At 39.2% G+C, this 11,506-nt stretch overlaps 1 protein-coding gene across 20 annotated transcripts in view; it reads left to right on the top strand.

The window, feature by feature from the left end:
• LOC128766862 (protocadherin alpha-3-like) overlaps positions 1-10,734 on the top strand; it is an 87,602-nt gene extending 76,868 nt beyond the window's left edge. For 11 of the 20 annotated variants that reach the window (XM_053878380.1, XM_053878384.1, XM_053878383.1 and 8 more), the window contains exons 2-4: positions 4,313-4,377; positions 4,954-5,039; positions 7,983-10,734. In XM_053878380.1, the coding sequence (XP_053734355.1) occupies positions 4,313-4,377; positions 4,954-5,039; positions 7,983-8,290 (459 nt within the window). In that variant the 3' untranslated portion in view covers positions 8,291-10,734. The remainder of the gene's footprint in view (positions 1-4,312; positions 4,378-4,953; positions 5,040-7,982) is intronic. The other 9 variants (XM_053878391.1, XM_053878395.1, XM_053878394.1 and 6 more) reach the window with 1 other exon arrangement.
• Positions 10,735-11,506: the final 772 nt, after the last annotated feature.

The following is an 11,506-nucleotide window of genomic DNA, read 5'->3' as shown; positions in this document are numbered from 1 at the left end:
TTTCTTTCATTTCTCTCCCATTCAGTGCAACACAAACCTGCTTTCTATTCCTTGCTCCTCGTGCCTGTAGCCACCTTGTCCCCCTCCCCCTCTTCCATCAGCAATTCCCAAGAAAGGGGCGCAGCTGAGAGAGCTAACAGGGAATTAGCAGACATTTCAGCATACATGTGCTCTCTCAGCCTGAGAGGCTCGTAAACACGACCTGATATATTCCTGTTAACACTGAGAGCCGATCAGTCACCAGGCTAGAGCGTCATTTTTAATCACCATAATATCTTGTTTTTAATTTAAATGGAATATGCAGCCGTGTAACTGGTGTCTTGTCTGGGAATAAGATCAGTGTGTAATGACTCACTCAGACTGAATGACCTCATTTTTGGGAGTGGCCCAGCAAAGACAACCATTGCTGTATGTGTCAAAACTGCGGCCATTTGTGGAGGTTTGGATTCTTTGGCAGAGCTCTGTGCGTTTCCCCATGATCACAGAGTGATGGTGTTGTAAAGTGGGTCAGAGTGTGATTTAAAGATGGCTTCCTGATGCATAAACCTGCCTGTATTATCACATCTATCTGCTCCATGTGCTGTTGCTGCTAACACGGTGGCGTCCACAGACAAAGCCTGGAGCGGTCTTTCTGCGTTAAAGTGTTTCAGTATGTGTTCTTTATGCTGCAGCCCTCTGTGTATGTCAGGGAGAGGGGGTGGGGGAGGGGCAGGTAATTTTCCGCTGCTCGCTGCAGCAGCGGAAGCTCCAGCACCAATCGAGCTTCGCTTGGTTCCTCTCAGCCTCTGCAGCTGGGTGGGGTTGACATCATATTAGTCACTCACAGCTGATTTGGTGATACTGTTTTGACAATAGTACATTGTTTGCCTATTTCCCAGAATGAAAATACTTCACATATTTGACATTTCATGTACATACCAAGCAAGATGCACACCCTCACACAATTCCCTTAATGCTTCCTGAGCCCCACAGTGCTGCATAATTCATTACAGTATTGATTTTAGGGAGCAGTATCAGCGGTGAGTCATAGAGCAAATGAGTTCATAGATAAGATTACCAAACAGATGTCACCTGGTGAGGCAAAAAGTGTGTTTAAGGGAAAATGATGGAGGGATCTGAGAGTGCTGTTACTGCTAAATAAATAAATGTATTTGAAATAATAATAATAACAATACTACTACTACTACTACTACTACTAATAATAATAATAATAATAAAATTATGCTAAAAATGTTTAAATTATACTCTACAAGACAAATACACATACAAAAAAAATCAATTGTATGTTAGTATTAATCGTCTCACACATTAAACCTTGTGCTCAATGACAGTGTTAACAAAAACAAAATAAATAAAAATATGATGCATTACTATATATTATATATTATATGCATTAGATGTGTGTGTGTGTGTGTGCCGTTTTTTCGGACACCTCACGTGTCCTTTGTCTGTCTAGCCCTTGCTCATGCACACACACAATCACTCTCACTCACTCCACTTCCTGTTTCTGTCCCTGGCAAGGGTGTGTCCTTTGTGAAAATGAGGTTGGTGCTGCGATCCGTGGTTGCCATGGGGACTGCTTTAATAAAATAATGAACACGTCTGCTTCCGAGGAGCTGCCAGTATGTACCCGCCCCCACCCCGGCACCCATCCCAGCATGTGCAGTAGCCAGGAAAAAAACAGAGACGACAGGAGGGAGAGACAAAGAAAAGACGCACAACATCACAACCTGAAACTGCAAGTCAGTGTAGAGGATGAACCCAGGATGTAAAAATCAAGGGTTCTAAAAATTGAATAGGATTTGAGAGAAATAGTCAGCAATACAAGCTTGAGATGCAGGGAAAATGGAGCAGCTGAGGATGAGAGAGGGAAAAGGGAAACATTAAGTAAACGCCCTGTAGCTGAGCGAGAACATCAGAGGATTACGATTGGTCACATATAAAAAGAAAGTTTTTTATCAGCATCCCTCTGCAGAACTTGCACCATATTCTCAATCCTCACACTCTGGGATGTTTTTGCACTCACTAGATTAGCTTTGTCATGCTCGGAACCTCTGGATCCAGCATAGTCCATCCGACAGGGACACAAAGCCAGCGCAGACGCAGAGGAGAAGCATCCAAAGCCTGCCTGCGTTTCCTGATAGCTTTGTTCAGAACCACAAGAATAATTTTATTTATGCACATGCTAAAGCCAGCACAGCCAGGGAACTGATTTACCCTTACAGATTTCCAGAGGGAAGGATTTGTGCCATTTTTAGTTCTCACATGCCCTTTATTTTACAAAGGAATAAGCACAGGGGGATAAACCCAAACAAACACGTGTCGCTGCTGCACTCGCCCATTATTCACCTGAGTGTTTGACCTTGTTTACAAAGTCGCTCACACTCGACATACAAGAACTATGTTACATTATGTGCATATTCACTAAACAATGATGGGAAAATGGTTCTAGAGGCTAAAAGGATGATCAAAGGAGAGGTTACACGTCTGCACCTGGCCAGCGTTAAACATAATAGCTACTGGAAAAAACAGCCTTGCAGAACCTGTAGGAACCACTGCAGCATGTGTGCCCCACTTTCCCCCCTTGCAGTCTCTCTCACTCGCTCGCACATTCAGAGGGAGGATTAAGTCTTGGTGCTTTAGCTGATTGGCAAAGCCAGTGAAATGGGCCACGGCCTGATCATCACACACTGAACCTACGTACCACGCTTTTACAGCCACAGGGAATCCAATTTTGCTGAATCTTATTTTACTGTAAATAATGGTTGACGGAGTGTAGCTGATTTAATAATTCAACATGGTTGGTGCAGTAGAATAAGTCTGTTTGAGAAAAAAAAAGAAAAAACGTATTATACATTTATACTTGCAATGTGAAGACAAAGGCAATTTATACACAAATTCTTAATTTATTTTGTCATATTTTCATAATAGATTTGATTGCATCTGTTATAAGAGTGGATCAGACATAGATGAAAAACAAGAATTAACTTCAAATACAAATTTTCAAGTGAAACAGATATACATATGCAGCAGTTGTTGGCCTGTATTGTGTAACAAGCCTTGTGTAGTAATGGGGAAGTAAGTCACACAGATTGAAGACTTTGGGAAGATTGCTGTGTCATGCAAATACACAAATAATGTGTCTTTATATTAAATCTATTTTTTTTATTTCTAATGCTTGAAGATTAAGGCGTATGATACTCTACTTTCTTGGTGCCTAATTCAGCCGCACCCTCCTTGTTAGCGAGCAGAAATAGCAATAGCAACTTCTGAGTGAGTCACTGTCATCTCTCCTCAGTGTGAAATTTGGGAACTGTCAGTAGAGATGGCAGCAGTGGGCGAGAGAGTGTCAGTGTTCTGCAGAAGGAGGAAGATGCGATCATCTTCACAACATGACACTCAAAAGTGTTCACAAGATGTGAAGTAAAAGCTTGGTAAAAAAAAAAGTAAAAGTAAGAAACATGTTGATTGTATGCATAACAGTGTTGCATAGAAAGTTTATCTTTTTGTTGTGTTGAATTTACATGCTCCTTATCATCCTGGATATGTGGGTTGTTTTGTGATCATTTTGAAAGCTCAACTCAATAAGAAATCAGGTGTATTCATGTTGATAAAGCAGGATTGGTTCTTGCCTACAATGAAAGGAAACTGTCATTGGTTTTGTTATGTCACTACTAGAAAGATGATTCAATTTCTGTCTTTAAACATTTTTTTAATTATGCATTCAATGAGTGGTGAGAACTGATGACTGAAATGTCTCTGTAAAGCAGGTTTTTATTTCAGTTTTATGATGTTGTCACTGGTTATCATGCTGATTGGATTGATAAGAAAAAAGACCTGTATAGATCTGATGTTTAAGCACTTGACAAGGATGACTTTCTATTTTGGTCTGTGCACGCCTTGAAGCTTCCGTGTCGTGGTTAAACTGAACCCTGCTGCACCCCCTCCTCCTTTCTCTGTGTGACCTTCACAGAATTGAAATGAGGTGATACAACAGATGGAGTGCAGAAGCAATACCCTCCTCTGAATAGGTGGAAAAATTGGTCAGACATTCTGCTCAGATTACGGTTTAGTGGATGGAATGCAATTTAAAGGTTCTTTGTCCTTTACAGTGAATTATTTTTCTTGTCTTGGTGTGTTATTTGCCCTTTGTTCAAGGTCATGAAGCCCAAATGTGGATGACCACAAAGTCATTGTCTTCCCTGTGTTTGAAATAATGACACTAAACAATAACACTGTATCATGTATTTCATTTTCCAACCAGGTGTCTGTTATTATACAACACTTAATCCCCCCTTTCTCTGTTTTGCAGCCAAAGGCCCCAAGCAATGACTGGAGATATTCAGCTTCACTGAGAGCCGGAGGAGTGATGCAGAGGTACGTGCTCCAGTCTATATGTTGTTTTCAAACACGCATGCTTCAAGACGATGTATTAAAGCAACATGACATTTTTAAACTAACAAAAAATAAACCCCCAAATAGGTTAGTGAGGTTTGTTTGTCATTTACAAGCAATGAATCACGGAAGGGAAAACACTGTCTCCCTATTTGTCTCAAAGACCATCCAGCACTATTAGTTTCTCATTAACAAAGTCTTTCATTAATAGTGAGCTCTCTGTGTTTTGTAATCTGGAATTGGAATGAGGCGTGTCAAACTCAGTTCTTCCCTTGGCCTCTGTTTGAAGTTTTTTCCATTCATAACATTCAACCTCTAAAATGTTGGTGTGCGTGTGTGTTTGTGTGTGTTCAGCAATGCTGTGGAATTATTTTGTCTCTCATGAATCAATTTTAGAACTAACCGTACATAAAGTTTGTCAGTAAACCGTCAGATTTCGGCACAGACAAATCATTTTATAATGTAGGATATACAAAAAGGTGTGTATATGGTGTTTTGGCAACTGTTTGAAGCGTCAAATATTTTTTAGAAAGTAATGTATTTGTTTGTTTGGTATAGCTCTGTGCACATGGAGGAGTCGTCGGTAATGCAGGGAGCACAGGGGGTCCTTGTCCAGAACTGGCCCACTGTATCCAGTGCAGCGGGTAAGAACTAGATTTTGTCCTGTTCTATCATGTACAAATTAATAAGACAAATGGCAAATTATGCCGATGAGGATGTTCGAGAGAGATCTGCAGAAGAAGAAGAAGAGAGTTGTTCAGAAATATTTTTATTGTGAATCCAATAATAATAATAATAATAATAAAAACAACAACAATATTATTATTATTATTATTATTATTATTATTATTATTATTATTATTATTATTATTATTGCAATCAATATATAATAATTAAAATAACTAAAAATAAAAACATGTTATTAACTTGTAATTATTGCAATTACACTTGCAGTTTAAACCAAATAAGAGACAAATAATTGAGTATTTGTTGTCAGGTAGAGATGTAAAGGGACCGTAGAGGCAGGGGTGAAATGCAGACGGACACAGCGGCATTACATCACCAATCTAGGCCATGCATGACAAGATCAGTACGGATTTGAGGTGGATTATTCAAGCTAGGATTCTAAAACAACATGCTAACCTTGATTGGATCTCTTCCTTTTGGTGAGAGGATTCTGTTGAATTGAAAAAACACAAATAATTACAATCAGATGTCAATAATTCAATTTACGGCACACAGGGAGGAAGTGAGATCGGCACGGCTGGTGACAGAGATGAAATGGCATTGATCTGTCAAAAATGTGCCACACAGAGCTATTTATAGATGCTGCTCTTCATTGTTTTTTTGTAGATTTTGGCTGAAAGGTGGAAGCGCTTTTTTGTCTGTGCCGGCTCTGCTACTGTGTGTTTTTTTGGCTGACTTAGCAGTGACAGATGGGAGAGCTCGCCACACCCAGATTACAGTGAAACAAATAAAAAAAAAGATTCAGCCTTTTATCTGAAAAAAGGAGGTCATTGAAACATTGAGTGAGACATTGCTGAATAACCTCAACTGAGGAAATGTGACTGCTGAAAATCAATTATTATTTATGCACTGTAAATATGCTGAAGGAAATGTTAAGGAAGTGGAGGACAAATCTGCTTCTGATCTGATGTTAGTTTGCACCAAAGAGAAGAGAAGAGCTTGCAGTAAATTTGCAGTCACCATGACTATTGACGCCCTGTGCTTCACTTGAGAATCTTGTTGCCATAGCAACCATCCACAGCACTTGATAACGGGGGCCGCTAAACAGGGAGCTGTGCAAACATATGGTTTCAATGTGGCATAATCAAGCTAAGACAGACTAAGAAAGATTAGGGGATAAAACTAACTTAGTGTTTTAATAAAAGCAATACATGCTAAATGGCTTTGCTCACTCCAACATGCATGAGGCAAACTGTATTCCAATAACACAGCATGATGATGAGGTTATACACACAACGTCATGGTTTAATACATTGTCATTATTTGTATATAATGTATGTTCTTTCTCCTACTTAAATGTTCTTTTCTTCTTATATCCAATTATCCCTGCCGCATTATTTATCCCGCCCCACAGTCTCTACGTGAGCTATATTTAACAGGTTAGCTCGCCTTTGCTGGGATAAATTGGTTCCACCATCTGCTCCGGCTGCAGCAAGGAGCATTAACCACGATGCTTAGCACGAGACAAACACCAGTGTTTGCAGAGGCACATATAGAAATCATCATTGCATCGCCTCTGTCTAACAGGGGATACACTTTAAATTTCGCTTTTTCATTGTTACAATTGTTTCCTGTTTATTTTCATGTTCAAGTTTCAATGCATGATGTTTACATGCAGCATAATTCGAGGGAATAACTTTCATTAGGCAATTACCACAGATGCATGTCAGTCCCTTCTGAATGCCCACATTGGTGAACATTGATGGACAGGCCGGCTGGTCATAATGTTATGATAAACACTGATGATCATGATTAGGACTGATGTCAGTACCAGAGAGAGATGTTTGTGAGCAGGCTGAGTTTTCATGCTACATTACATGAAAGGTCATAGCACATTAACAGCAGGAGAAATACAGAGAGGCGGAAATGTGGAAGAGAGATCTGCTCAGCAACAGACGCTGACAAGAAATGTTGTTTTACATCCAACATTTAGCGACTCTGTGATTTGTGTTCACAGCGTGTCGGACACTTTAGCTTGGTCTATGCGTTTCCATTGCACAGACTCGGCTAGGAAAGTCAGATGTGGCAGGTTATGAAACAGGAACACTTTGCTTTGTCAGATGAAAAAAAGATGGTGAAAACAGTGGCTGTCAGTTGCCACACCCTAATCTTCAGAGAGCTGGTGAAATGTGAGATTCATCTCAGTGGAACGGCCTGTTCAATACAGTCATGCCAGCATCTTTTGGCATTTGTTATCTCAACCATTAACAAAAGAAAATACCTTTTCTTTGTGTCCAATTCTTTCATCTAAGCTTTTTTTTGCATAGATATATAGTTATAAGAAAAAAGTTTAAATACAGTACTTGCAAGAAAACAAACTCGAACAAAGAAAATGAATCAATTCAGAGGCCTTAATAAAACTTGAATTGTGCATTTTGCCTCGCCACTTGTGACGGCGTGATAATTACATTCGCTACACTGTTCCCATGTGATGAGATGTTCCTTCTAGACTCGGTTCCTTCTGGTTGAATAAAGCGCTATTCATCTAAAGTGATCTTTGGAAGGAACTCAAAAAAGACTCGGAAAATGGTGCAAGTAGGTCAGTGGAAAAAAGGAATCATTGTGATGTAAGAATATTCTTGCAGACTTTTGTACCGCACAATGACTTGTATTGAGCACGCACTTGTCTTGATGGTCAGTTCAAAGCCGCTCTGAACTCTGTTGTATGACTTCTGTTTCATGATTTTCAGCACCAAAAAAAGGGAAGAGTAGAAATAAAGAGATTTTCTGATGAACATCTTAGCTTGTTTAACAATAGGGAAAAAAAAAACCTCACATGCTCTAGTCCACAAATCTTTTGACTCGTTTTTTAACAATGACAAATATACCTTATTTTCCAGACCCTGAAGGAGGAGAGGTGTCGCCACCGATGGGAGCTGGTGTAGACAGTAACAGCTGGCACTTTCGCTATGGCCCAGGGGGCCCTGGGGCCCCCCCTCAACACCTGAAGCCTGGCGACGTTCCACCAGAAGCTTTCATCATCCCCGGATCCCCTGCCATAATTTCAATCAGACAAAATCAAGGAGAGGATGACAAGAGCGATTTTATCACCTTTGGAAAGAAAGAGGAGGCCAAGAAGAAGAAAAAGAAGAAGAAGGAGGGAAAGAAAGACAAGAAGGACAAAGGCAAAGATGACGGAGATGAATAAAGAGACTGAAATTATCAACAAAAAAATGAGAGGGCATATTTAAAACAGAGGTACCAACTTTGGTCTACAGGGTAAAATCATTATACTGAATGAATTATGTTTCATATACCCCCTTAAATATTTTATTGTGAGCCTAACTCAGATTTACGTTGCTCATTTTGCCTTGGCAACAAATAAGGATTTATATTCCTCCATGCCCCAATGTGCCTCTACACACACACACACAGAATTAAGGACAGCTCAATGCCCCTCTAAAAAAAAAAAATCCTTTTAACCCACCAGGCAATGTTGGCACCTCTGTCTTACATCCTCTGTGATTATAATGTATAAACCATTCTCTATAAGAGAAGATCAAAGGTCCGTGCCAGTCGAGGAAAGCAAGAAAGACATCACTGGTTGAGTCTCGAATAAGAAGCTGGACACGTTTTGTAAATAGCACAGGAGGAAGTCACTGAAACTAAGGCTCACTTAAAACTGCAACAGATTCCTCTGGTAATAGTGTTTCCTGCGATCTAAATGAAATCACGTGTGCACGTAACACGCATGCTTGCACAAACATGCATCCACACATACTTCGACGGCGAGGACACTGAAAGCACTTGAGGCCGAAAAAGAAGAGGAGAAGGACATCTAAAAGAAAAAGTGCTTTAAACCGGGCGTCAGCTTTTGTTCGTGACAAATGTGGCGAGCCAGATTCGATCCAAGGTCGCTCTGAGATGGACAGCCAAGAGCCTCATCTCCAGCCAGACGTCGAGTGAGGAGTGCGACAGAGATGCCTCGCGGTCCTGAGGCGGAAGTCCAGCTAGACTGCTTTGTAACAAGCTTTCAGTCAGTGCGCTCCAATGAAATCTTACCAAGGATTTCAGCTCATAACAAGAGTGATTGCGAACTCACTTTGCCCTATATTGCAGCAGAAGCCTAATGCTTTATGCTTTGAATGTTTGGTAGCAACCACTTCTTAACCTTGAGTTTACAACTGCTCACCTGCTTGTGCTAGTCCTTTGCTGCCACAAACTCTTCCCTCCTCCCTCAGCAACCATTTCCCCCTGCATATTCAACCTGCTGCTAATTTAGCAATGTATCAGACTTTATTATTTTTTATGATTTGAAGGAATTGAAAATGGCATACCTTGACCTTTATATTTTTGTCACAGCTTTAATGGCTTTTTTGCATGCAAAGCCAAGACCAAGACCCTCAGATCCCAGATGTCTTTCCCGAACTCCCCCGCTGATGCTGCTCTACTCAGGAGCGCCTCCTGGGAACGGCCTGTACGGAACATTGTGGTGTGCTGGGAACAGCATGGAGTAATGTGGATGAGGCCTGAGCAGTAAACCTCTTCTTTTTTTTTTTTTTAAATGATGTCTCATAAGTGTGCAAAAACAATTCAGTGCTTTTAAATTGTGACTATTCCAGTCTGCTGTTCTTTTTAATGGCTTGTAGCCATTGTTGAGGACCAGGTGGGTTGTGGCCATGATGGAGGACTGGGGCGAAGTTCGGAGACAGGCGCCGTGGGCTGGCCCTTGTCCTTTGGGAGCAAGTCGAAGCTCGATAGTCCAAACAGCTTATGTTTATAGCTTGTGACTTTTGCTTCACGTCCACTACCACATCCCACCAGTCCTTTTTAAGTGCGGTTTTGGATGAAAAATAACGAAAAAGAAAGAAAAACAAAAAGATATTCTGTTCTCCCCAGCCTTGCCTGTATAACTTGTCGCCACATCCCCAAAGTTTGCGGCTCAGTATAATGTCACTTCATCCAGTGGCTGCTGCATGTACAAGGAAACACACACTATATAGAGAGAAATATATATATAAATAGATAGATAGCTATGGTTTTATTCTTTTGTACCATTCTCATCATTACTCACGCAGGATATATTTGACAGACTTCGGTCAATGCCAAACATCTACGTATTTCAATCAAAATGGAACCTCTTTACATGTATATAAATGCTCTTGTGTGAACCATCTCATTTCAGCATTATTTTTGTTCAGTATGATTTATGTTTTTAAAGGAAGCAATGACGGAAAGAAGAAAAAAAAATTCTGTCTGGTTTGAGATGATTTTACTAACACTGTAATAATGTAATCGAAATGTGTAAACTGACACCCTGATTCACTGTTAGAATAATGATACAAAAAAAGAAAAAAAAATCAATACATAAAAAAAATAAAAATAAAAATCTGTATATGTTCTGTATGCTAGTGTTTAGTGGAACGTTCATGCCGTCTTTCCTTTCCGGGTGTGGTGGTAAACTGTGGTGGCAATGTGGTGTCTGAAATGGACCAGCCCTGATCTGTTGTGAAATCCCTCCTTTTTGAACACTCATCAACTGTGACAGTAATGTAGTGAATTTCATTTATTTGATTTCAGCTCAATGGATACAGTTGTAATGTGTTCTGTTTATAATTCACAAATAAAGTTTGTTTTTCTTAAAAATGAACATTTTATTATTATTATTTTGGAGAACACTTGACATAAAAAGAATGGTAAATCCACAGCTTCTGTGAAACCAGATATACATTAAACTGTTGTCTGAAATAATTACTGGGTAGCAGAGATGCTGTAGATGCACATCAGTAGAAAAGCAAGCACTGCCAGAGGCTACAATGAACACTGGTTTCATGACCACTCTCTTATAAATCGTGTTGAAAGTTTCACAAGCTAAGCATTCACGTTTCAATCTGCACGATATCCACGATCAACCTGCTATAACATTGTTATTTCATTCTTAATATATGATAGGTAAACTATTAAACTGGTTTAGTAAAATATATTGTTAAAAAATGTAATTCCTGCATATGTGAACTATCATTTTTACAACTAAGTCTTTTGGTAGAATTGAGATCAATAAAAACAAGACTGTGAACAAATTAAAATAAATAAACAAGCAAAGCTTCAAATGATGGTTGGTATATGTCTTTGTCAAGACCCATAATAATAATAATAATAATAATAATAATAATAATAATAATAATAATAATAATAATAATAATAATAATAATAATAATAATAATAATAATAATAATAATAATACATATTTTCTCATTGTGGAGACTTTAACAGCTTCATGAATTAACATAAGTACTCAAAGTAATATAGCACATAAATTACATTAAAATAAAAAAAAAATACAGCACAAGTCAAGAACGCACAACCACATTACAGCAATAAAAAAAACAAACGGATTATCTATATGTTTCCTGATCAGCTTTAA

This window comes from Synchiropus splendidus, chromosome 11, assembly GCF_027744825.2.
Source record: "Synchiropus splendidus isolate RoL2022-P1 chromosome 11, RoL_Sspl_1.0, whole genome shotgun sequence".
NCBI classification, from domain to species: Eukaryota; Metazoa; Chordata; class Actinopteri; order Syngnathiformes; family Callionymidae; genus Synchiropus; species Synchiropus splendidus.
The sequence above is the reverse complement of the archived record's forward strand: the minus strand, read 5'-3'. Positions and strand labels throughout refer to the sequence as shown.